Source organism: Solenopsis invicta, chromosome 9, assembly GCF_016802725.1.
Source record: "Solenopsis invicta isolate M01_SB chromosome 9, UNIL_Sinv_3.0, whole genome shotgun sequence".
NCBI classification, from domain to species: Eukaryota; Metazoa; Arthropoda; class Insecta; order Hymenoptera; family Formicidae; genus Solenopsis; species Solenopsis invicta.
The window spans coordinates 13,445,853-13,473,564 of NC_052672.1; the positions used below are offsets into that span (position 1 = coordinate 13,445,853).

At 44.3% G+C, this 27,712-nt stretch overlaps 1 protein-coding gene and 1 long non-coding RNA gene across 3 annotated transcripts in view; one reads left to right on the plus strand and one right to left on the minus strand.

The window, feature by feature from the left end:
* Window positions 1–27,712, plus strand: part of LOC120358650 — a 423,202-nt gene that overhangs the window by 60,980 nt on the left and 334,510 nt on the right. For both annotated transcript variants that reach the window (XR_005575556.1, XR_005575555.1), the window contains exon 3: window positions 4,035–4,042. This is a non-coding gene — a long non-coding RNA (uncharacterized LOC120358650). The remainder of the gene's footprint in view (window positions 1–4,034; window positions 4,043–27,712) is intronic.
* LOC105193470 (epithelial discoidin domain-containing receptor 1) overlaps window positions 1–27,712 on the minus strand; it is a 147,707-nt gene that overhangs the window by 55,508 nt on the left and 64,487 nt on the right. Inside the window, exons 2-4 of the mRNA XM_039453531.1 lie at window positions 19,697–19,878; window positions 15,965–16,070; window positions 7,131–7,362 (exon numbers count right to left, since the gene is read on the minus strand). Coding sequence (XP_039309465.1) covers window positions 7,131–7,362; window positions 15,965–16,070; window positions 19,697–19,799 — 441 coding nt within the window. The 5' untranslated portion in view covers window positions 19,800–19,878. The remainder of the gene's footprint in view (window positions 1–7,130; window positions 7,363–15,964; window positions 16,071–19,696; window positions 19,879–27,712) is intronic.

The window sequence follows — 27,712 nt, forward strand, 5'->3', positions numbered from 1 at the left end:
GCCGTTATCGCGATGCGAGTTATTACGCGATATCGCGTTCGCAGGACATATCGCAGTCGCCGTTGATCCAGCGCGTAAGCGTATCTCGTTTCGACGACAGAGCTATCGCTCTCGCATCAACACACCGAAGCCTTGGTTACACTTACAATTGCGATTATATACGCCGTGAATGTCGTGGGCGTGCACACGTGTATCGTGAAGCGCGTGAATTATCCCGTGGACAGAGAGCGAGCGCGTTTTGCTAATGTCCCTGGTTTCCTGTGCGTGCGCCATTACAACCGGCATCATCACAGCGTGGCCGGCCGGCAATATCGCTTCGTTGTTTCCTTTATTTTTTCCCCACGCCCCCCCGACCACCACCACCGCCGCCGCCGCCGCCACCACGTCGTCGTGGCTACCTGGAAACAGTGCGTGATTTACCGGGATCGGGCGCTGGGGATCAACGCAAGCGTCGGTTGCGTGTCCGTTCGCTCCGCACGCACGCATCCGTCTCCTCACGCACCCCACTCGCGCGCACTTATCCCCCAACAATTATCGGATTTCCGCACGGAATTCCCCCGCTCGACCTCACGCGGGGAGGAAAGCCCGGCGAAGTCGGTTCGTCACCGGATGGGATAATGATGGATCAAGGGGCTAAGACCTACCACTTATACCTAACCTAAGCTACCTACCGTCTGCGAGCATCCCCGTGATCATCACTTTTGCGAAAGTTATTATTTCGAGGTCGTGCTCTTTAATTATAGACAATTGGGCTTTGCTCGGAAAATGTATCACATAATCATAGAGCGGTAGCATGTCAAAGTCATAATATACAGTTGTTACCGAAGAAAATGTTTCTCTCGACTTTGTATCGATTAACCATCACGTTGGAATGAGCTAGGAGACTTGAATATTTAATTCTACAAAGAGTACCTTGTAGCTCTCGAATATATGCATATCCATTTGATCTCAACGGAATCGTTATATAGACTTTATTCAGATTTAAACTCTCAAGTCTCTTTAAGCTTTTTGCATATTGAAACAATTTTAGTATTTACGGTTAATAAAAGTTAATAGAAAATCACGGCATTTGAGTATTACATCAAATTGAATTAAATTCTTTGCACAATGTTGCGAGAGAATCGATATTACCCGCTTCATCGATAGCCAACTAGTAAAGCGTCATTCGTGTCGCTGATAGTCGCGTTACTGCATGAACTTCCGTGATTAAGTGTCGTTTTAAAATGTAACGCATAGAACACTCCGTGTTAAAATCTGTGGAAAAAGAGGGTGACATGTCAGTTGCCGCGGGTCGTTGTACTCTGCCGAGGACCGTGATTAAGAGTCGTTTCAAAACTGATGGCATATACCGATATGTCGCTTCTTTGAATGTTAAATGGGGCTATTCTGATTAAGCATACTTTTTACGAGCGTTGTTTCGAAGATTTTTATCATTTTACGTGAAAGAGAAATTGTAAATCCGATATTCGTTCGCTCATACGCTTTCCCATAAATGCCCTATTTTTGTATTTTCGTCACAATCGCGAAGAGATATGATATAATGTACGCCGACATTTTCAGGTTGGTTTCGCGAACACATATTTTTATTTTTTTTTCCCCTCGTCCTCGTCAAAATGATTCGTCACTGTCACATTATTCCGGCGTGCTTCTCGAATGTGCTTTTAACTTTTGACACCTATTAAAAGTAGTACATCTCTTCTCAACTGCTTACGTCGCACTAAACAAGATAACGAGCTAAAAGGTAAAAAAAAGAGTCGGGAGTGGAAGCGCGAGACGCTCATTAAAAACTATGGAGATGGCGGAAAAAATAAGTAGGATAGTTTTGATGCTCCGAGCACCCTTCGCGAATCTATTTGTACTTAAAGCGTGGTGCACACCTGCAAACATCATTGGCGAAAATCACTGGTAAACATGTTATTAAAATGTTTACCAACGTAAATGAGGTTGTTTGTTAGATTTTTTTTTTTACAAGCAATTTTCCAACAATCCGCGAGACGTTCAATAATCGATAAACCAGTTCGTGCTTTTTATTTTTGGCCGAGGATAGAAAATAAGATACAATAGCCGCGAACGTGAACATTTTTAACAATATAAGCTCGGTCAATTTGTGGATGTTCTTCCGGCGTGTGTCCAACGACGCAACGTGTAGTCTGCAGGGACTGGAAGATATCCATATGTTGTCTTCTTTGTGCAATGGACAGGCTCCCCCGCGTTTATACTTCTTCTGACGTTGTCTTTTAGAAGATTACGTTTGTATTTTATTGCAATCGGGGGGGGGGGGGGAATAATTTTCTACATTCACATTCTATATTCCTGGCAATAAAAGTACGTGAATAGCGCAAATATTAGAGTTGTATTTTTCTTCTGCCAATTTTGATGTTTGAAATTCAGCAGTTTGAAACATGTGAACATGAAAGACATACACTACACATATTTATTTAAGGTATTTTAACTATTTTGCGTCAAAATTCGCAAATTGTTTTTAGATAATATTTGTTAATGATGTTTGCAATTTAACGAGTGGATTTTGATGCGCTGATTAAAAGTGCGTCAATGTTGCGCATAGAAACATGAAAATGTGATGTTAAATATGAAAAGTTGGCACTAAAAGAAGTAATTAATGCCTTCAAGAAAAAGTTTAGCGGCAGTATGCCTGGGATAATGTAAGTTTGGAAAATTAATTATATACGGATGTTGTCGGGAAATAAAGGTAAGACGTTATCTGCGGGAGGAAAAAAAATTCTCGCGTAACGTAAAGGAGAGATAACATTCATTAAAAAATTACATATTTTTAAAATGTATGTTTTTCGTCTCGCAGAATGCTCGTAATTATTTATGTCCAAACTTTTATTCGCGAAGCGTTTGATTGAGGTATCTCGATGATACGGAACGCATTGTGCTTAAAACCGGAACTACGGTGAGAAAAAATATCATCGTTTCGAGAGAAGTTCTCTACGCGGGGCGTACCATTTCCTGCAGGCTGCGGACTGTGCAAGCTGCGCTCGGGCGAATTTAACTGCACCGATTCCAAGAAAATCTATTTAATCTCCCGTCCGTCGATGGAGCACGGACGATGGAAGCACGCCGTGGCGCGTAGACTAATGAGAAGTGGGGTCGGTTTTTGACGTCGGGTATTTATTATTGAGACGAGCGTTAGAGCCGGAGTGGAAGGAGTTGGAAGGTGTTTTCTCTTTCTTCGCGAGCGAGGGTGAAAGGCGAAGGAAGAGTGGAAGAAAGACAGAGAGAGAGAGAGAGAAAGGTCGCGCCTCAAGCTTTAATTACCTCTGGCGGCCTTTTGAAGCTGGAGTGCCTCCGTCTTTCGTTCCCGCCTGCGTGACAATTATTATTAGCATTACGTGGTACTATTCGCGTCATTTTACGCAGGCGCGTATATGTACGCGTGTGCGTGGTACGCGTTATGCGACGGTGTATGCACCTTGCACAAGTACATACGTCAGAATACGTTAGCGCTCCTCTCTTGTCCTCGAAATTGTTAAAGACCCCGTGGTTTCTTATCGCCTCGGCGCAGCTCACGAGTCTTCGTAGAACGTTTTTTCTCCCTCGCTCTCTCTCTTTCATTCTCTTTCTCTCTCGTCTGGATATCTCCGCAAAACCCTGGAAAAACTTCCCGCAGCGCGTGACGCGGGAAAGGGAATATTTGCTGTCTCGGGTATATTTGCTGCGGAAGCAAAAATTTCGCTTCCTTCTACGAGCGTCGGCTGAGTTAATCTCATTTTCTCGTACAATAATTAATCGAATTTCTCTACACAACTACTTGGTGTTTATTCTTAGAGGAAAGATGTTTCCTTGATTTTGGTCGGAAAATTTTGTAATAAATATCCGTTTGCTTTGTTATATATGCGCAACAGTTTAAGCAAACAGCAGTACGAAATATTTTCGTGCCGAAGTCGCGCCAATATGTGATACTAATTGCAATAAGATAAATAATTCTCAAAAGAATTTGTCAACGTGTCTAAAAACATTGAAATTTATGTAGCAATTTTAATGAGGATCACTTCTCCTTTTTGTTTCAGATGCAGCGGTAAGTCCGAAATTAATTTCTAACCATTAATGGATTTCATCTATAACAAGGAAAAATGAATCAAGGCTAGTAATCGGATCGTGTTTAGTGATAAAGCGGTGAATAATCATGCTGGGATCGAAGGAGCTACACAGCGTTTGCATGAAATTACGCGGTTGAGCGCCGATGACGGTAGACAGCGTCTTCGACATGTGCGACGAAGATGCAATCCTCTGGCGCACATTAGCGCCGGTGCAAGCTGGCTATCAATATTAACAAGATAGTAATCGGATGCCAGATGTAGAGACATGTTCGATCGATAACGGATAACTGCTCTCGAGGGGGACAAATCGATAGAATACTGAAAACATCCCGTCGGCATCATTGTCGTTTTTCCGCCGATAATTGTGCCACGAAATTTTACACGTAAACGACTCTTCGCACTCGTCGGCGTTGCAAAAGGGCTAAGTATGTCGAGTTGATAACAAGGCCATGAATAGTGATGAGCCGGAATATGTCACATACTCGAGAAACTGTGTCTCGGCGCGCATTTTAGGTTCGCGTCACGTTAGCACCTGTCCAATTACATCGCCATTAATCACGAGTTTAAGTTAATAATGTTTTCGATCGTCTTTTTCCTCCCCGACATATTTTCAAAGTAATCGAATTAAGATGGAGTGCATATTTAAACTGTTTGGCAGAAAGATTGCTGCAAAATATATCAAAACCACTTTTGCTAATTGGAGTAAAAGAGAGATGCAATGGGACGAAAATGTATCAATTTCAAATTCATTCAACACATTACACCTGTTAGACCAGTTTATATTAATTTTGAAACAGCTCAATTTAGTTAAATACTTAGTTAAATGCATTACATACCGCGTTTAAACCGAAAATTCGAACGTGTATAAAATCTCGGTCGCGACGTTCCACACGTTTATGTAAACTGCTACATTTCGAATTCGTTAATCGCGGCAAATTGAATAAGCATGAAATCTTGATTGTTGACCGAGCGTATTTTCAAGAGGGTCGCCTCCGAGGCAGAAAAGCGAGAGCGAGCTAATCATTAAGTATTGAATAATCATGAAGTTAATCGTGCGACACGCAAGGTGTCTTCTCGCTGGCGGAGGGGAACCGTCGCGCGCGGTCCCTCGACGCATTAACGCCGGCGCGAGTGGTCCATCAATATTAATAAGATCGTAACCAAACGAGCAGGGACGTGTAAGGACGGCCGATCGAATGGCCAATTTGCCTAGCGGTTAGGCGAGCTTTTTCGTCTCGCCTTTCAGGACGTGTATCGCCTCTTCTTAGCGTCTCGTGAAGCGAGATGCCGGGAGATCGTTGCCGCATTAATGAACGGGGTACGCGTTGCATCGCTATACGGAATCGTGCCCGAGGGGACGCGCGCGCCGGCGAACGAGGCTTAAAGTGTCGTAATAGCGACGGCGACGTGGTCCATAAACATTGCTTGCCGACGGTAGACGACGTCGAGTTCACCCGTGTCCTGTCGCCGTCGGCGATACTAGTGCGCGCGGCTCCCTCAAAGGTAAACGGTATCGGGCACATTTGATGTTTGCAGTCGCCATCGTGTCGACAGAGTCTACTCGAAGTGATCTTGGCTGAACGTTTGCGGACGGATGTGTGGGGAGGGCGATAGGCTTCCTTTTAAAACGCTACCGATACTTGGGATTTTCGTTTTTTTTTCTCTCTCATGGAGTCGGTTACTTGCTCGATAAAAAGCGGTTCCGGCTTGGTAGAAGAATTTTCCATTGTAAAGAATTATTTCGGCGAGATAAATCGCTTGTCCGTTGCATCAAAGTGATTGTCAGGTCGCAACTGTAGCTAAACTTTGAAAGTTGTCCTATTTATGAGAGATCCAATCTGGAAAATGCCTTAAACGTAGTAGTGGCGCATCGATCGCGGTTCGTCGCTACGGATATGAACGGAATATACTGCCGCTAATGCATAGTACACGGTAATGCCGGTATCCTAACTTTACGGCGTCCATCACGAACTCGTTCCGCTCACCGCAGCTGCTCCCGCTAATACTTCAACGTGGGCTTCGCCGTTAGTCGAGAGACTCGCAGCAGATTCGCTCGCGAGCAGACGAGCGGAAGGCTCGAGGCATGCTGGTAGAGGACGGGCCCGACAAAGTGGTGCACCGACGGTACGAAATTAGCTTACGGATTCGCGATAAGCGGCTTACGTTTCGAGCAAGGATAATCCCGCGCCCCGCAATCGATTCTTGATCGTCGAACACTTTGAACTCGTCCCGCGCGCAGGCATCTACACGCCGTGCCGCCGCTGTAACTGCACTCAAGTATAGAACGGGCTGCATTCTCTCTCTCTCTCCCTCTCTCTAGCTCCGGAATAACGATCTCAACAGCTTAGTCAGAAGAACGATTATTTTTGGTCAATGAGATCGGGCCTATTTCGATCGTTTCGCTGCAACTGCGGCAGCTGCAGCATCAACTGGCGCCGGTAGCTGCGCGAATCAGACTCGGTATCACGTCATAAATCACGATAGCGGCCAATGTTTTTGCTGGAATGGCCCAACGTGCATCGATCCGACGGTCTGTCAGTTTTAAAGAACCGCATGGTTTTTCATATTGCGTCACATCGCATAAGTGACTTGATACTCGATATAAGAATATGAGAAGCTTAAAAAAAGTCTTCGGCTTGAATGGATTTTCCATTTTTTCATAATTATCTCTTCTATATTACAATATACTCATAAATTGCAAAGTATATGAAAAAAAATTTATAGATATGAATTCGTTATTTTATTATATTTTGATTTTGTTATTTTAGAAAATAAAATTGGAAAATTGCAAGAGATGCACCTGAAGCATACATTTTACCAACAAAAGAATTATTAATATAATTTTTCTACTTTTTTCCTTTTTTACACAGTTTATTTACGATTTAAATATACGTTTATAATACAGACTGGACCATTAGGGTAATGGGTAGGTAATGGAGAATCCAATCAGTCCGATTTAGGAACTTGGTCGGAAAACGTCGAACAACTTCGCGGCAGCGTCCTATACCAGTGTCCGTAATCTAGCGCGCCACGATAGAGAATCTTTAATTAAGTTAAGGCGCTCACCTCCTCTCCTTTGATGTCTCTATACCGAACCCATTTGCCCAGTCGCGGCCTCCAGTACTCCAACAGATACGCCTCTGCGAATTCAACACCCACGCCGTTTCCGAAACGGCCCTGGGTAGCGGTGGCCGTGATCAAGTGGATAGTATGAAGGTCGATCTCTAGCCACTCTCGAGCTTCCTTGGTGATTTGGTTCTTAGGACACCAGGCGCCACCGAGGTTCTCCGATTTCAATCTATAACCATTGAGTATCAAATTAACGTTTGCGCTGGTTACATCGTACCCTTTAAAACATGCATTAACACGTTTAAAAGTGTTTATTTCATAAATTTCACACGGAGAGATATTTTTTGCTACATTTTGTCAGTGTATCTTCATTAAAAATTCTAAAGTCGTAAGAAGATCATAAAAGAAATTTGATAAAACTCTTAGATTAAATGATTAAGACTAAAAAAAAAAATTAAAAAAAAACAATCGAGGAATTTTATTCTCAGAAATCGAATTTCGAGCGTATATGCCTTTGGCTCGGCTCCGCTCATAAAAGTAACGATCTAATTAGATGTGAAAGTATCGAGTTAGTTCCTCGCCAGCACCGTTCATCTCGCCCTATCAGAAGATCAACTGACGCGCGGTCGACCATCGAAGTCCTCACTTCGAATTCCGATATTATCGCGTTTACGTGCGCGAGAAATCCGAGATTTCTCTCTCTCTCTCTCTCTCTCTCTCTCTCTCTCGAATGTTATTTCGCTGACGCCATACTACTGGCTGCGCGCACAACGTGAATCCGAATTGCATTTTAATGAAGCTCGGAAGATTTAAAATTAAGTATAAAAAGGTACCTCAAATTCCTTGTTTGTGAAAGAAAATGCGCACTCGTGATAATTTCAGGCGTTTGCAGAATACTATTTATTTATGCGAGTATGACGAAAAATGTTACATTATATCATTATTATTACGTGGCTCGAGTTAAAATAGATGTTATTTGTCAGTGGAATAAGAGATAAGGAAACGCGGGAGAAATGATGAATAATCGGAGAAATGGCTTTCCGACTCGCCATCCTCGAGATCATCGAAAATCCACAAGCTTATCGAGATTTCCAAAGTCCAGCTCGATAACCGACGAATTTACATAGGCGGGAAATCGGAAATATTCAGAATGACCACGTATCATCCCGCGCAGGTGATACGGGTCAGACGGGAATACGTGGCCATTTATACGTTCAAGCTGTGCGCCTGCCTCGTGCCTCGGTTTTAATCTTCGAGGGGTCGAAAGCAAGGCAAGGAGAGAGAAAGAGAGAGAGAGAGAGAGGGAGTTCCGCGCCGGGGCCGGCATGAATAAAACATGAAGCGCGAAGCGCCTTCCCTAATTGCGTGGACCGTTTAAATGCTCGACTAAGAGTGGTGCTCCTTTTCGGCGTTACGCCGAGGATACGTATAGTTATATACGGACGGGTGTATTCTTCTCAAATTGCAGATTAGGAATCGCCGCGTGAAACGTTCTCGCAGACTCAGCGCGAGCGGCATACCAATATCTCAGAGTGCGAAAAAGAGATCGAGGTGGGGGGGGAGGGAGAGAGGGAAGAGGAAGATGCCAGTTCCCCCGACAATTGCGCCGACGAAAGGCATGACTGCGTCGGTTATGCGAGACGTTTCACTGCGATAAAATAAGATACCACTTATAACGAAATGGCACAATAAACTGCATTATTACGGCGCGGCTGATGATTATAATAATCTTTCTGGATAATGAGGAACATAAATAGAGCTATCTACGATGGGTAACGCGTCATCGAGGAATTGCGCCGCGACTGATCCACGAGGTGCTAATAATCATGCCTCACGTTCGTCATTAACCGAGTGCGATAACACGGCTGCGTTCTCGGCGGCATGGCAGTGCGGCTGATCGCGGTTATAATGGCTGCTTTCGCGAGATTTATAACCTGCGTGGTGGAGGCGCCTCTTTAACAACCGGTTCATTCGAGATGATTAGCCGAAGGTGGAGCAGCAATGACAAGGCGCGGGTTCCATGATCACGTAACGTACAGTGTAATTTTCTGTCGTTACGAGAAAACGAGAGATCAAATCACACGGATGTCAGTGTATTATATTTTCTTTTTCACGAGCACTAACAAATAACTCTTTATTCGCGAGCAATTTGCGAAGTTTCATAAAATTTTGTTACCTTGAGCGATCCAACGTGATCAGGATTACAATAGATATTGATTATTTTGGGAAAAAAAGTGCGTATTGAGAGATGTTCGTAATGGACATTCGCGGTAAATGAATAAATACAGTATTTTATTTATTGGAAATTTTTTTTGTCAATTTACAACAAATGCCGACTATTTATTTGTAACGTTGCTGCTGAATTTTTATGTCCGCACTTGCGGCATATTGACGATAAGGATTCGATTGGAGTAAAATTGAACAACGTGATTTCGACAGAAATAAACAATGAATTAAAACAAATGTGTTCAAATATGTTGAATGCAATGTATTTTTTCGTGCTCGTTAAAAAAAAAAACATATTATGAGACGACAATGAGTTTATAATATGCAGAAATATTAAAATTACAAACGTTTACAAACTACTATTTTATATATTTAAAGGAGCGATAATAATTTCATCGCACAGGGCTTATCAAATTAACATAAATCACAAGGAAAAACATTTCAAGAATTTAGTTCACACGATAAATACTTTGACCTTTTGAAACATTATTTTTTAATAGCAATCCCATCTAAATTACAAAATTTCGCTATCTAAATTAAATGTAAATGCATGCAAATGCGAATTTATTTCTGCGAAGACAATATCCCGCGCCACGCGTTGTCTCTTTAATATCGTCAAAAATTCGCGGTCGTGTTCAAAACCGGCTCGCGGATTCTATTTATAATGACTTTTCGCGTGAGTGTCGCGCGGGGCGAGGAAGGTTCGAGGTGTGTGGTCCCCCGCGCGCGTATGCCCCAAAAAGACGATTCGGTATAATCGTTTTCTCGGCGGTGGAGAACACGACGGACGGCCGTGCCACCGAAAACTCCATGTCGTCCGCTCCGCACGACTGACACGGACGGATGGCATTAAATCGAGCGAGGCGAGAGGAGGATGGCGTGGCGAACTTAAATTTTCCATCGCGTCGACCGCCTCCCGTCGCCGATTCTGCATTCGCCCGGTATTAACGGGCACGTGACAGCGGGACTGCTCGCTATCTGCGCGCGTTAACGCGCTCGCATTATGCAAACCATCGATCGGGAAGATTGACGGACATCTCACCACCGCGCCGCCGCCGGCGAGTGGTGGAGCATGACGATCGATGGAAAAAGATTCGCGCGCGATTTCGTACGACAAAAGCACCGTCCCGTCAGCCGTGCGGTCAGAATTTAATTTTGCAGTGAGAAAAAAAAGTCTCCGTTATTACCGTTTCGACGATGACGTTGTCGGTCACGGGAAAATTGAATCTGTCACGCGGCGGAATTTTTATCGCGCGTTATCGTTACGAATTGAATGATCGTCGCGGAGAAGTTATTTTTCAATCTAATTCTGCGATCTACGCTACCGGCATTAAAAAAATCGCTCATGCACGTTATGCGCCAGTTAATTAGATTAAAATATTAATTATATAGGACGTATATGTCGCGTCGGAAACGATCTTATCCGTGCATGCAATTAGATATTTAGATTAAAGAAGAATATTACTTTGATGACCGAATGAATTCATCGAACGAAATTATTCTTTTCAGATTATTCTTTTACTGCTTTGCATTCATCCCTTAATTACATCTTCGTAATTTCCGTTCGTTAAGCTTGCCTAAAAAATTCCGCTTTTGTAAGGCGGTTTCCGAATTCGAATTAAATAAGCAGCGGCGAAGTTCTCGAACTTCGTTTTCCACGGACGGATAAATAGCGAAGCGCCGAAGCAGAACAGTCAGTCTCCTTTGTTAACGTAAAATACATGTATATTTTCCCATCACACGACAATGAACCTGCAGGACGACTAGGATATCTTCGCAGGTGTAAAATGAGCGTGCCGTGCCTCTCGCGCAATAAATGTTATCGCGATAGACTATAGGTCGGGAGAAAATACCTCTTTAAGGAGTCGCTGTGTTTCTCGCGAAATGGAGGAAAGACGGTCCCCGACCACTTACCGATCGAATCTTTATTGGCATTTGCTATCTGTATGGACTGCGAGATGCATCCATATCGCTGAACTAAATCGGGCCCCAAGACTGGGACTTTAAATCGTCCGTCCGATTACTTTCTCTTCGAGAAAAGAAAAATGTCCCGACTACTTTCGTATCGAATTGAAAACGTGAAATTTGCATGCTTTTAGTTTGCTAATTTAAGCGGCCCTTAGACACTTAATATTATTGTCTAGCGATCGCTTTAGAGTTTTAAAGAATATTTAAGGATGTATAGGATGATATTTCTCGAAATATTAGGAAAATTATGAAAAATTACAGATTGTTTTATATTGCATTTTAAAATAGTACAAATATAATTAATAATAAAATAATAAAAAAAATCTGAATTATTTTATTTAAGTATTTTAAATATTCAAGATAATTTATGTAAAGTTTCATTACAATGCAGAGATCAGTTTTATAAAGTAAACAAAATTTATTTATTTATTTACAAAATAATTGAATAGACAATCATAATAAAACTTTGTATAAATCATCTTGAATAATTCAAGTAGTTAAGTATTTAAAGTACTTAGACAAAAAAATTGAGATTTTTCTTAATGTTGTAAAAAATAATTTAATTTTTAACGACAAATAGAATAAATTATAAAAATGTTATTAAATAAAAATATTCACGCTACTTTCATATGTATAGTTTATTTGAAGAGTTAAACAATTTTCAAATTTTATTTATTTTGCAGAGACTGTATGTCCACTATACATCCTTAAAGGATAGGAGATAGATGATTTTATAATGGATATTGATTTGTAATTTCTTATAGTTTGTGTTATAATTGTAACAAGCTTTTAATTAAAAATTTATTCATGCACACTATTTTCGTATCTCGAACAGGAAATAAATATCAAAAATGCTTTACTGACATGTCATCGTTTGCGAAACATCAGACAGATCAGGGGCTATTTTCAGAGAGCTCTTCGATGCTCGAGGCGCGTCTGTTCCAATCACTCTCCGATGTCTTGACGCTAAAATCGAAGATGAGGTCTACTTTGGCATCGTTTGACGCGTAAGTGTAATCGGCCGCGACTATAATCGACGCGTCTGTCTCTTTTAACCGCCGTCCTATCTGTGCTTTTCTAAATTATAGTGTATCAAGTAATGGCTCTAAGTAAGAGTTATTACGAGCCCGTAAAAATTCGCTAATTCAACGCCAGCGCGTTCTTTCCGACGTAAATATCTTGTATCATGCAGTTTCCTGCACCGTTCCTCTATTCAGGAAAATGGTTCGTATCATATTTCCAGCCGTTCGAATAGCAATTCGTGTGTGCATGTGAAAATCATGTGCGGAAATAATCATTGCTTATCGTTTCAAAGCTACGGTATAACATTAACGCAATACATTTACAACGTCACGTAAACAATAACAACTAAATATTTCACTCTCGCGTTGAAAATGAACTCGCGAGCGAATACTTAATAGTATGCATCGACGTAATTAGCACGTAATCACAGTTCGCCCATAAATTGAAACGCACGCTATTTTCGTTTCGAACAAAATTACGCGGCGAAAATCGTCTCGTGATTTCTCAACCTCGTCCAATTTCTCCGAGCGGTATCTCGCGCCGTTCTATGTTCCTACTGGCGTCTTAATTGCACCCATTCTAGAAATGCCGTTGAACGGAAACACGAAGAAAAGGAACGGCGGAAACGTGCAAAAGAACTTGCAGCTGCACGATTCCTGAAAGGAGCATGCGGTACGAAATACAGCGCCGACGTTTTTTGTTTTTTTTACCCCGATTGTAGGTACGTCAAAAATTTTTCCCTCGATAATTGGAAAAAAAACGCGCTCCATTAGCTCCCACGATACGCATCGCCGGCAACTGTTTATTCTTTGATTCGCGGATGATTTATAGCGATCGACTCGCGGTGTTGTAACTTGGGAAAAATTTTCGATCCTAATTGAAATCGACGAAATCACTTTTTTGCTTTGTATTTGAAGGAGAAAACGAATCTTTCTCCTTCACGCGGAGAAACTTTCGCCGGTAACTTGCGAAAGAAATTTTCTAATCGAAAAAAATGGCCATCGAAACACATGTTATCCCATTTTCTAATATATTTCCATGTCAGAGATCAACATCAATTTTTACGTAACGCGTCCAGACTACGAGCCATTTATGTATTTTATATTCTCGGTGTTTTCATTCCGGGTGATTTTTCTCGTGTATCCAACGCATCCCCAGGCGCGTTGTTTTAATTCGCGACGTTTTCAGTATAACGAGAATCCGGGAAAGCGCGCGGAACCTCTAGCTTTACGTTATTTTTCCCCCTCTTTCTTCTTTTCTTTTTTTCTCAAACGCGCAGCCTCGCTCGCCCGCGGTGAGCGAGAAAGAAAAATACGCCGTGCGGCGCGGCGCGGCGCGGCGCGGCGCGGCGTCGAGAGTAATTCGCATCGGGGCGAAACGTTTCGTCGGCCTATCACTCGCGGAATTTCGAAGAAAATGGCGGAGCAATTCCGTTCTCTCTTTCTTTTTCTTTTCCTCGAGCAGCACGAGTGCGGCACAAAGGAGACGCAGAACGCGCACGGTGTTGTAAGCGTCCACAGCACCTCGCTCGCGCCCGAGGCCGGCCTGTATTAAATTAGATGGTGACGTGCGCGGCCGGAGGAGGATCCCTGGCGCGCGCGCGCGCGCACGCGATGCTGCGGGGGTATAGCGGAGCTCATCAAGACTCGGAGGCCCATTCAGCCGGTCATTGTCTGCGGTAATGGAATGTATTAATATCGGAGAGCCCGCGGGGCCGTCGACCAACGCTCCGTGTATACCCCGGCCTGGTGCTGCTGCCGCGCGCACCCGTTCGGTTCTACAACCGCGGTCTGCTGGGCTGGGATACGTCCCGTGGGATGGAATATTCGTATAAACCGCCGCTGCACTGCAAACCGCCAGCGAATACCGGGCCCCACGCATTAATATCTAAACGCGAGAGCGCGAGAGTGAGAAGCAGTATCGCCGCCAACGAGAAGTAGAGAGAGGGAGGGAGGGAGAGGGAGAGAGAAATGGAGAGAAAGGTAGAGCGAGGTCGAGAGGGTGAGGAGGTACGTTGGCGCACGTACTCTGCCAGTTGCATCTCGTATTCATGCGTTGCACCAGCGGCTACCAGAGGCGTTACACGACCAACCCTTTTACCACTGGCCAGGTGTAATATTCTTTTTAGTTCAGGTATGATACGTCAAAGGTCCTTTTGTGATAATTGCATTAGAGAACGGAGAGGCTCCTGCGAGGCATGTCTGCTGGAAGGCGCACTGTTTTGCGCCGTAGTCATTTTGCAAATGTTTGCGAGGCTACGAGGAGGGGTACGAATGTGGCGAAACACAGCGGGCAAAATGTACCAGGGCAATGCAGGTGGAAATTAATTTGGCATGGAATTAATTCTACCGTCGTGCCTCATCGTTTATTAACCATAAGCAAAAAGTTACGTTAAACGTATACTCGTAATTAAACTCATACTGAAGCATTAACTTGTTGGGATAACGCGCAACGGCGCGGTTTTTTTTTTTTAAGTTTTCGGCGGCTGGTAGCCGTTGTCGTTGTCGTAAATAATTACGTGCGCAAACAGCACGGTCAAGGGACGCATCGAATAATGACGTAGAAATTATTAACGCGGAACAGAACGCACGGACCGGCAGTATGTAAATCCCCGATCGACCGTAAATTCATGTTGAATAATTTTCGTCAGCCGCAATTAAAAATAAATTCGTTTTTAAACCGAGGAATAAACCGGCGCTCAGGGAGAACGATCAATTTAACAGCTCTATAAATATTCATTTCACGCGAGAGCAAGTGCCAAACGAGAAACGATAGCTATCGGAAAGGTATACGGCGGATTACTTAATTACACGTTGTTGCGCCGCCGCCGCCGCCGCGACGTGCATTTATTCTCGCGGGGATAGGTGTTAATTTATAATTAGGCTTCATAAGCTTTCTCGCGCGCCCACTCGTCGTCGATGCTCAATTTTTTTCGTTTCACGCGGCCGGCGGCGGCGCAGCGACGGCGCGACGATAAGAGACGTCGACTAATCTCCGTTAAGTCTTGGTCTTCGCGCATAAACGGGGTTAAAGCTACGCCCGTTAGATTAGAAATAATTACGTTCATGGACGCTTTGCTCTCTTTGTTCGCGCGCGTAATAACGTCTCTCGCCGTAGCTTACAAACCTGATATTCCGGATTTTACGTATTAACGAGCCGGGCGTTCCCGGGCGAGCCTTTATAGTATTCACGTGTACATGCGCGCGCGCGCGTAAAGCGCAGGCGTCATGTCACAATTAAGACGAGGCGATATATTTGCCTCGTCGACACACACAGAGCCTTTGTTTTTCTTTTAGAAAGTCCCTAAAAGCGGAACGCTGCGCCCCATAACTCGTCGCGTTACCTCGCGGTAACAAAAATGATGCGACGAGAGTGACTTTCTATCGGCTTTATGAATATTTCGCTTCAAGTGTGTGATTTACGCGGCGAAAAAGACTTTTAAGCGAAAGACGCGCGGTCGGGATCAATTTTTGCGCGCGTCCCGCGATATCGGCGCGGCCGCGGCGCGCGTGTTACGCCGGCCGCGGGTGCATCGAGCGTAACAGAAGGCGCCGGTAGATACGAATGATCGATGGTGGTTCGGCAGACTATCCGAATGAAAAACTGTCGCTTACCGTGCCAGGTGGGGTCCGACGTTTCCGGTGTCGAAGCTGGAACTGGCGTTGATATCCGTGTCCGGGATCGTCCCGGACTCCATGCCGAGCGGCGCGATGCATTGGGCTGCAACAAACGAACGTGGCGTCGCCGAGGTTAAAGCGAGCTTCGAATTTATATGCGTCTCTCTCTCTCTCTCTCTCTCTCTCTCTCTCTCTCTCTCTCTCCTCTACAGGCACAACGGCGTGCATAAACGGTTAAATAACCAGCCAACCGAGATGGATCCGCGCGATAGTCGGTCTACGCTCTCTCGTTGTACGACTGCCTGTCGTGCGAGTGGAAGTTACGGTTCGAGGGCGGGCGAATACCTGCTAGCGGGAGGGGAGTCGCCTCAACGTTCCCGTATCTTCTGGACCGATCTAATTGTTTCATAGGTGAACACAGCTGCCTTGCGAGGAAGGACCGCTGCCGCGTCTCTGCACCGCGTCTCTCGACGCGACGGCGGATGTTCCGACAACGGGATATCTTTCGCGTGCGCGAGATAGCTCTCGGGTGGAATATTTATTGCGTCAAACCCAATAACAAAACTGGTTTTTATTATTTTCCTACCTATGAAAAAAATTGATTCGATTCGCCTCGGTCTACCCTACGTTACTCCGGTGCCACTCCAGCGCACGCATTTTCGAGAGGCGTCACACCGCCGATCGTTCCGCTTGTGCAATAAAGTTCGAAGCAAGTGTACGCACGCACGTGTGCATTCGCGTCATCACGCGTTACGAATCACCGTCACGGCGGTATCGTTAGGGACGACAGTGAGGGCCCGCGACATTTCGCGTTTCTCGTTTTTAAGGTGCCATTAACCGCCCACGCCGTTATCGGGCCGCTTGTCTCGGGCACGCGAGACAGAGCCGCGATTATCCGGCTGCGAGGATATCGGGTCGTTCACTCCAGCGGACCGGATGCTTCGTCGCGTATTACAAAGTCAAAGCTGGTAAATTCACAGACGCGTGTACGATACACGGCGGGGTCCTTGTAATTCGACAAAGGAGCGCATATCATAACGTAATTAATCCGGATACGACAGCTCCGAACGTCCGCTTCGCTCGCAGCGCGCAACAGTCTCGTGTGCATGATGTAACACGCGGCATATATCGATTACGGTTTACACGTTCCCAAGTAACGATACCCATTACGCGATACGGAAATTGCTAAAATTTGAAGTAGCCCGAGCGCAGGGGTCGAACGACGTGGCGCGGTGTACGTACACGTAGCCGGCAACGATAATGCCTAATGCCCGGATATCGAGTGCAGAGGCAGCGCAAGTCGCTGGGGGCGCCGAGGGGCCCGGGGTGGAACACGCGCACTCTGCTCCGCACTACTCCGGGGGAGTGTAACGGAAGGAATCCGCGCTAAGCCAACGAACAGAACGGGCACGTAGGTGGCCATTAATACCGGCGAAAGTTTGCAGTGTTCTTCCGACGATACCACCCCGCCTCGTAATTCCGCGCTCGGCCCGGCCCGGCCCGACCCGTTGTGAAATGTGTATTTTGGTCTTACGTTTTAATCCAACGTATTTTATTGCCGAAATGGAATCTCTGTAAAGCGTGGATTCGCCGCGCGACGCGGCTTAAGAATGTAATGCTCGCAATTTGTGCGACACGCATTTTCGTCATGTACAATACAAACGCGGCTCGGTCGGTTCCCGGTCGAGTTTATAACTAGAATAACTTGGGCGGACTTTGTCATTTGCGAGCCACAGGGAGAAAGAGAGAGAGAGAAAGAGATGGTCGGAAACGATAGCGAGGGAATGTCCGTCGGGGTACGACGCGTTGCTAATGTGCGTCGCGATTTCGATCGTAATCGGCGGATGGAAAATTGCACGCCTACAAACTGGCGAAATGGCCGATCGGATTAATCGCCGTTATTACTAACGGAGCACTCCTCGTCATATCGCGATTCCGGTGCTCTAATATATGTACGTCCGACTTCCTCGGACTGCGCGCTGCGCCGCCGGCCGATTAGAATCAGAGACGGCGAGAGAGAGAGAGAGAGAGAGAGAGAGAGAGAGAGAGAGAGAGAGAGAGAGAATTGGGGGAGTCGAGTCGACAAAGGGAGGAAACGGGGATCGGCGCTCGCGCGGACTGGTCTCGTTGTTATTAATGAAGGCTCTCCCGATATGTCCGCCGCTAATGTATGTCCTTGGATTCCGCGCCGGAGTGCGCCGGCATCGATAGCGCAGGGAGGAAGAAGGAGTCGCGTCTCGCGGCCCGAGCAAGCACGCGAGGAGAGCGCGTTCGAGATCGTCGCGTTGGGCCGCCGCGGCCGGTAGGCTCGGCATTATTATTAATGAAGGTCAACCCGATACACGTCGCGATCCCGTCGCTAATGTATGTCCACGAATTCAGTGCGGGGGCACTGCGTGAGGGCGATTCGAATCAATGGTAGGAAAGTCGTGCCAACGAAGAGAGAAAATACCGAGCCGAGATCCTTGGCCGGCCAACGCGGCGCGCGAATCGCTATTATTATTAATGAAGGTCCAGCTGATATATATCGCGCACCCTCGTCGAAATTCTCACGACCTCTCCACCCCTGATAAAAGTTCGATAGACGGCAGACTCCGTTTCCTTTGTCGGCGCGTCCGGCCTAACGAGAGTCACTGATATATCACACTCGATCGTAAATCGATCGTGAATAAGGGTGAATAAATGCGACACCCCTGTTGTTGCTCTTTCGAGCAACGTCGCCGATCTCTCCCTCCGTTAATCCTCGAGACGCCCGATGGCGCGTAAGACGCCTCGCATGATTCCACTTTCCTCGGAGGAGGATGTCCGGTAAAAGTCGTTCGCGTCGTTAACGGGTCTCCACTCGAGAAAAACATCATCGATTACTTCCCGGCTATTGGCGCCACGATAGATTACGAGGGAAGGAAGGAAATCGCTGAGGATGTTGTTTGGGAGGGCTCTGTGAGGGGCGCAATTATTAAGCTTTCCATTATCGCGGCTACGATGCAATTTTTCTCTCCTACGTCCGGAAATCTATTTCTATTAAGCCGCTTCTCGCGAATAAGGCTTCGGAATGGAGCGATTATTTATTATTAATACGATAAGATGAGGTACTATCTTAAAGTAAGATTTTCTATATGTGGTTCTCGTTGAGTTCTTTTTTAATAAAGTTATTCTTTGTCATTCAATAAAATATATTCTATTTAATTATAGATTTATTATTAATTAAAATTCTAATAACGTTGAGTATCAAATGTTGATTTTGATATTGATACAGATTTTTTTGTAGTAAAAGATGACGTCAGTAATTCAAATAAGATAAAATTACATCTTGTTAGTAATAAGATAATATTATCAGTCCTTTATTACTTATCAACATTTTTGCGATAGTTCGAGTACATTATCAATACATTTCTCATCGGCGATAACGTTCAGAGACTCAGACTTCGCCCACTCGAAAATCTACGAGAACCATCTCGCTAAATATAAGCGCGCGCGACTGATAAGACGTAATGTCTCCAGATAGGTATACGACATACTTAATGACCACGGTCAAAGCCGATCCTGGATCGAAAGTTCGTCGACTGCGGCGCAAGTTCTGGAGTCGCGCAACCTCCGCGTCGTTAATAACTTATAAACGAAACAACCTGCGCGCGACTTCGAGCCAAGGAGCTATAGTCGAACGAAGTTTCACGACGAGACGCGACGGCTACTATAAGCCCTGTGGATTAGAGCTTAGGAACTACTTACAGAGGTCCACGCCGTGGTAAGCGGGGGCGAGCGCGAGCAAAACGACGAAAAGGTGGACAGCAGGTGGTGCCCTTCTGGCGAGGAAACCCAAGCTTTTCACCATAGCTCCCTTTTCCTGCGAGGGCTTCACCCTCGCCCTTTCCTCACCGAGACTCCCGCCGTGCCATTTCTGCCTCGTCAACCTGAAACAAAAAAAAAAAGAGCGCAATTGTTATGTCAGGCTTGACGATCGTCGAGCTGAGTAGGCGATCGACAAAGCGAGTTGTCTCGTCGACTGCACCCGGAGAATGAATTCGCCGTAGCGAAGAAACGACATGTGCAATTTTCGCGCGAGAATCCTGAATGCCACATTGAGATATGAAACTGATGTTTCATGTATTTGAGAATCGTAACTTGTGACTGTGAGCGCACAAGGACAACTTTGTCAATGCAAACATACTTTAATTAACAGAATTCTCTTCTATAGAGAATGGTATTTATTTAATTAAGGATTTCATCGTATTATTTTACACAGGGCAGTCAGTAAGTAACCGCAACAGTGGTATAATTTAACGAAGGGCTGTGCGGTCTAAATTTCGTAGAGTGAAAAATCACTCGAAAAATTGTTCAAGCTCGATTTTCACTCTTTTAAAACGACAGTTTATTCTACGAGATTTAAAGAGTATTTTTTCTACACTCACACCAGAAAAGTATCCGGAAAATAAAACGATCGAATTATCTTGTCAAGATATAACGAATATTTACGACCGTTTATATTTATTTACGAGCAGATTGGACAGTTTTCTCAGTGTACTTATATCTTGCCTACCTATATCTCTTTATTGAAAAAAGACGCAATCTACTTTTCTATTTCTCAAAGTAATCAGCTAGTTTTATTCGTAGATTATACTTTTACGATTGATTATTGACTGTACCATGTGCATATATAATTGTTAGATAAAAAATTTCACAGTACATGAATATTGAGTATCGTAACAGTCGAATTTCTTTAGCTCAATAATTCCTTTAACTTTAAGCTTTACAATATCTTACAATCTAAAATTCTGCAGAGAATAATGCACGAGTGACTTCATGTAGATCTGCCTATAATCCTCCATTCAGTCTTCTGTCGATTATGCGCTGCACGTGGAACCGTTTCCTTCCTGTACGAACTAAGGGCGGAGCTAAACTTCCTGCAACTTCCATGTCATGTATTTTCCAGGAAGGAATGGCACGAGAATTGCAACGCGTGTCAGTTTTACATAAAGATGCCTCCGTCCTTACGTAAAGACGTCGGTAATTTTTAACTCGCGTCGATCTACGATTCGTGATCGAATGGTCGACGAATTAGCACATTTTCGCGAACAGAGATCGAACTCGAAGAGCAAACGAGGAACGCTCGAGAGCGATGCGATAACAACTCGTTATTGGCTTACGAGTCTGTCGGCCGATAATGCGTTACTCCCATTTTATGCAAGCCCCGATACACGCCAAACATATACGCGAGCGTAACGCGTGGCACTCTCGATGCCGATGAGAAAGGTGTCTCGGAGTTTGATGGAGTATCCGCTGGTAATTGCGCCGACGGTGAATAAGTAATGTGCGAGAACGGTAGTAAGAAGTCGCTCGGTCGTAGGCCTCGCGTGCTCCGCATTAAACATATATAACGCAGCTTATAGCTGCGACGGTGCAAAATCTGTTTTACGGCGCGTGTCGCGCCGTCGTTTCTCTCCCCCGCCCTCCTTCCTCTCTCTCTTTCTCTCTCAGGCTGAGAACCGGTAAGAGCATCGCTTCTCTCCGCTTGCAAAGTCCTTCACAGCTGCGTGATCGTAGTATGCTCATTGTAAGTCTTACTTGACTCCAAAGCGGCGTGATGCATTATGCTTGCGGCCTCCGAGCATGTTCAGTGACATTTCTATCAATGAGTTTATTTTCTGCAATTGAACGATGGAATATTTATGAGATAAACGAGTCGAGTATTTTTTATGCGCGACGATTAATCCTTCTCTACGAAAGGAATAATTAAATTACGCGATTTTGCACTTCAGTCGCGAGTAAACAAACTGTCTTCTTCGTTATTTTACGTATGACGTATCTGAGATTAATATACACTGAAAAAAATAATTTTTGTTAAAAATACATATATGAAAATAATTATGTTGGGTCATTAAAATAATTACATTGCACTGAAAAAAAGCCAAATTTGGTAAAGTTACCAAATATTTTTTTCAGAGTGCAATGTAATTATTTTAATGATCCAACGTAATTATTTTTATAACTGTATTTCCAACAAAATCGCTCTTTCCGTTTCAGTGTACGCGAATGACAACGAGGATTACCGGGGGTTGAAATACGGCGTGGGAGAATGTACATATTTTTTTCTGACGTAATTGGGGCGAAAGAAACTGTAGGAAAAGCGAAGGATTAAGTAAACGATAACAGGGGAGTTTCTCAACGGGCATAATTATTGCCGCGACATTTAATTAAGCGTAACGATATACAATAAGACCCGTTGATTAGCGAACGCCTGGCGTGGCCGGGGGAGAGCGGAGCCGTCCATCTCTCTCGCGTAAACATTTAATCTCCCTAAGCACTAAGTGTTAAATTAGAAATTATCGGAAAACGGTATCGTTTATACGCCGAGTCGCCATAAAAGCTTTATCTCCTGATTGTATTCATGAGGGACTTAGCGCTCGCGATGCGCTCCGTCGAAATCAATTCCCCCGGACGCGGTAAGCACTCTGGCGGCCACAAAATTATTCATCGATTGTTTTCTTTTCATCTCGCGCAGACTACGGTCGGGGGGAAGGGACAGATTATCGTGCGATCGTTTCAGGCAGGTGCCATTTTCTCGTCGTCGCCGTCCGCTTTCAGATGGCCGGCCAGCGCCGTCTAAACCACGGAGAAAACGGGGATTTCGCAATTATTATGCCGTCGACGCGACGAAGGAGATTCCGTTTACGATCGGTATCGTTTACTACGGCATACACATACGTACGTGTGCAACCTATATGTATATCTGTGTGTGCCCTCGCGCACCAGTGCGCGGCTCGCACGCGGACGGCATGCGCCCGCACGCGTGCGCACGTATAGGAGCTCGTTTAAGCCGCGATGTAAGCCGCGGAGGCTTCCCGTGATATCCTAGTTCAACGTCGAATCTCTTCGTTTGCATAGGAATGAGTTTATGCAGATTAATACACGCGAGACGTCCGTGTAGGGTATGCCACGTGGGATGTAGCGCCGGCACCTACACGAAGCTGCGAGTGTACATGCATATTTTATTGGCGGCGTCGCGCTTACGGATTTCCGATCGCGCAAACGCGCGCGCCACACACGACGATGCGATTCGCCGCCATTCGCAAGCCTCTGCACACCCACCTCGATTCGATTTAATCTACGTTGCTCAATATCATTTAATTTATTTCTAATACCGATGGAAACGCGAAAGACGCCGTGTGACAGAGCTCTCTCTCGTATTGCTAAGCGGTTATTAATTTCATTTCCAATTTCAATATCGATAAGTCTCTCCTAAATGTTTGACAGTTTCTATCTGTAATTAATTCCATGTTATTTATTACTACTTGCAAGATAAGCCTTTATCAAAGAGAAGTTGCTGTCGCTGGGTGTCGCTGAGCGACACAAGACATATCGAATAACGTTATTTAATTGTCGCACAGGGAAGCATCAGCATTTGTGTGATGCTTTAACAGAGCTGTGGATGCTTTATTATTAAATAACAGCTGAAGATTCACGGTGGCCTTTTTCCTGCTTGTGCTCTCTGAAAGAAATCGCCCCCGACAAATCGCCGAGTTGACCCTAATTGCGCGGAAGCCAAGGAGATACTATGTCGACGACGTGGAGGCGAAGTCCTCCGTACAAAACGAAGCCAATGAATTTAGTAATCCGCTCTGTCGGCGGAGTCGTTGTCCAGGGCAAGGGCTGGGATAGTGGAGGAACGAGATACGTGGAGCGGGACGGTCTCGGTGGAAAAGCGATCCTTATCAGTCGTAAAAACACGTATGCATGCCGGACTCTTTCACGTAGAGAAATATACGAGCTAACCGCGAACGTAACCACGGTCGACGAATGGAACGTTAATGTCAGTTAATTATCTGTAAACTCCTTCGGCAGAGGGAATTTAAGATTCGTTTTCGGAGCGCGGCCGGTTGTAAGACGTGGGCGAGTCGGATACGCTTGTGGAAACACCGGGAACGAACGACGACGTGCGTCTCCCCCTCGATTTCGTCGTCGAAAAAATGCTGCCTGTTTACCGGATTTCTCTCTCTCTTTCGAGAGAAAGAGATACTGTCTGTTAGCTCGTGGGAGAGACTTGTCGTCGAGTCAGATGAATCGAAAGATTATAACGTGGCGATCCCGATAGGCGGCTCTTTGCGAGGCCGACCGAAATACCAAGCGTTTATCCGCGATCTTTTTTTCATTATATTACGATATACGACGGTGGTATTAGTAACGATGGATATTATTAGTTTAATAATAGAATATTAATAGAATTGTTCTGAGATACAGTTTAATTCACATATTCCGCAAAAATTTTTTCGCTCCGACTTTGATGTATAATTACGAGAATATGTGATTTTAATATCTCTGACATATTTAACTATAAAAGTTATTTAACTGGAAGATATATTCCGCGTGAATGTGTTGGCCAAAATGATTTTTATTCTTAGCAGTCCACCAGATATGAAAAGTGTAAATCCGAGAAGATAGCGTATTACGCGGAAAGCAAAACGCATGGCGGAGGATACGAGCGAATTTACGGATTGATCAGTCATGATCCTCGTGTCGCGTTCGAAGGCACGCTTCGATGACTCAGAACCATTCTAGTCAGGATTTCGCGTATCCTTAGCTCGACCGGCAGAAGCAGCGAAATCTGTACGCAAACACACGAGTGCCATGCGTTTTATATTTCTCTCATAGATAATGGGCGTTATACGACGGAATTTTATCTAGCCATTCATATAGGTAAATTCATTTACACACTGAGAGAAAAAATATCTTACAACAAAAAATTTATTTACTCGGTGGATCCCAATAGCTTATTTACTTGCAGTCAATTAAAAATTTTTTAATTAAAATATTTACGTAAATAAAATGAGGAAATTATTTTTATTCAAGTAATTTTTTCTGGCAGTTCTAAAAAAATATTTACCGTTAGACTATTTTTATATTCGAGATAATCAGATTTTTAATCTAAAAAAAAACAATTTAATTAAGTTTAATATTATTAGTTTATCTGTAAAATCATTATTTAAATGCAAAAAATGTAAAAATGTAAAATTATATATTTAAGATATAATATGTCTATTAACTTAAAAGTAAATATTTTTACTTAAACAGGATAAACAAATGCTTGCATCAAAATATATTTCAGAAAACGTATTTTATTCATTAAAAAAATGAATGTTCCTCTCAGTGCAGATTTCATTTTAACATGATTTTCGCAGACAAAAATTCATGTATTTTTATTCTTTTACGTACAGATTTATTCTTTCCTCATTTAGCGTACAAAACTGGCGGGATTGTAAATTTCTTGAATGGAAGATATTTAATTCGCCTCCATTCTTCCGTTCTGCTGAATTCAGTTACTTATTGAGAGAAACTGAAATACAAGAAATCTTTGAGTGTTCACCGTTTGCCCCATCGACAGACGTCGCGGATAAGATAACCCGGAATTATAGAGGGTTTTATTCGAGGATCGTCTATCACACGACGTTCGGATTTATGGCGTTGTGTGTGAGCGGCTGGTCGACTTTCCATTTATCAGTGCGCGATACCTGTAGCATTTCGGGCGCGGATGGCCGTGCGAAACAACCGCAAACTTCGATCTGCCGCGAACAAATGGACGGAGTCTCGCGAAAGAAACGGAAAAATCACAATGGAATGGTCGGATGCTCTGGCATTCCTTTCCTATTGTCCGTCGACTCGTGAAAAATGCGCGCTGATTTTCCGTAACAATGCTGACGAAAGGAGGATTTTACTGATCGCAATCGGACTAAAGAGACCGTGAGATATTCTGCCTGCGTCCGAGATGATATCTCGACTGTTAGATACAATGTGTAATATATAACGTGTAATGTATCACAAGAATATTGCGTTTACTGTAAAATAATAGATACTATTAATGTTACAATTAACGCAAATGGCCTATAATACGCAGACTCATTCCTCTCGTCATTTTTAAGACGTTTTACCGGCGAGTTTTTCGTATCTCGTGAGAGTGGAACGTGATAAATAAAAAAAAGAGACATCCAACACAAAAAAATATAAAGTATCCTTGAGAGAAAATTCCCTTGAGGTAAACCAAATAGATACATTTCTCAAAAAGATCTAAGGTAAAAGGTATACAATAGTCAAGCATCTGTTCACCACGGTCGGAAGTGGATATTCATGGTTTTGATTTGTGTGACTTCGTTGTTTTAACGTGGGACCACTCGATGTCGCTCGAGTGGATAGAGCTCGAAGGCGTTCGCCATCGAAAAGAAGACCCTCTATGGTTTTCACCATGCAGCTCTTGTCGTTCTAGGATGTCTCTCCTTTGCCTTTTCTGACTCTCTCTCTCTCTCTCTCTCTCTCTCTCTCTCTCTCTCTCTCGAGAGAGAGAGAGAGAGAGATTTGTTTATAAAAATACCGCAGTAAAGTCGTTCAATAAATCTCTTGACTGTCTGCAGTTACGTCCATTGTACATCCTGTTTCGCGGCCACAGTGTGCATGTCAAAACTAGACTGTAAAATTCTTTTTCGTGAAAGGGAATACACAGTATTTCTCTACGTAACGTAACTTATATCAGAGAGAATCTTTATCCGGGTGGAAATTTTTTTTCGACGTTATTTCGACGATATTTCGAAACTTTTTAATACCGTGATAATTATAACATTTTTTTGTTCGCACATCGTTTAGCAACCATTTTCTCAGGTAACGAGACGATTATTGAATGATTCCTAAATATCGCCTTGGCGTGTTCGCGTGATCTAAACTTTTTTTTTCGAAAAGTCCGAAAGCCACACGCACGAGACTAGACCCGTCACACGCCACTCAGGATCGTGTCCGATCACATAGCGGAGAACAATGCTGCGGGATGATCCAGCACCTTTATAGTTCGAGACGGATCATAATCAGCACTTAAGCCGAGTACTTTCGTGACGGAATGAAGGAGGCAGGTCCGTTCCTTATTGTGCTCGTAAACGATTTTATTTGACCCACGGATTACCAGGTTGAAAAGGAAAGGCGCGCGCGCAAACACTCGAGGGGACTGTTTAGACGTGCTAGGGCTGCCATTAAAGTCCATTATTGTAGGCAAGAGGAAAGGATTGGTCGTTAGAGAAGCGTTTTGGAAGTTACCGGATGATGCAGCCGAACTCGTAAAAAGTACGCAAGGAAGGTCAATATTTCTTCGGACCGAATGGCGCGTTTGTCTCCGTCACGTCAGCGAGAAGATACCAAACTTTTTTCTTTTTTTTTTTTACACGGCGCTTATTTAAGTATCACCGCATCAAACGGGCATTATAAGGAAGTTTCTTCTCGAGCGGCGTGTGTGTCAGATTTGTCGGTGACATAATCGGACTCATAATTAAATGGCCGTGTGGGGGGGGCATTTTTTATGCTACCGGGCGGCCGATGCATCGGTCCGGGATGATTTCCGAGCGACCGTCCGCACAAAGTGCATTAGCATAACTATACGGGGCGGTTGTGCCGCGCAGTGACATCGGCATTTGTTCATCTTAGCTTCTAATCTCGCGCTTTAAACGAGTCGTTAGTCTTTCTCAAGGCACACGCCCGGCGACCGATCTAAGAGACGCGCGTTGGCTGAGTCATTCGGCTGACGTAGTGAAAAGGCGAACAAAGCACGGCACAATTCGCAGTTAGAATATTTCCAAATGCAATTTACCCTTGCCGTGAATTACGCGTTGACCCGCATAGCGCCGGCATGCGATCTTTACCGTCGTGTGTTTAATTAAGCTGGCCCCGATAATTTTCCTCCAAATATTTAGAACGCGAATACGCACTAATACACGAATG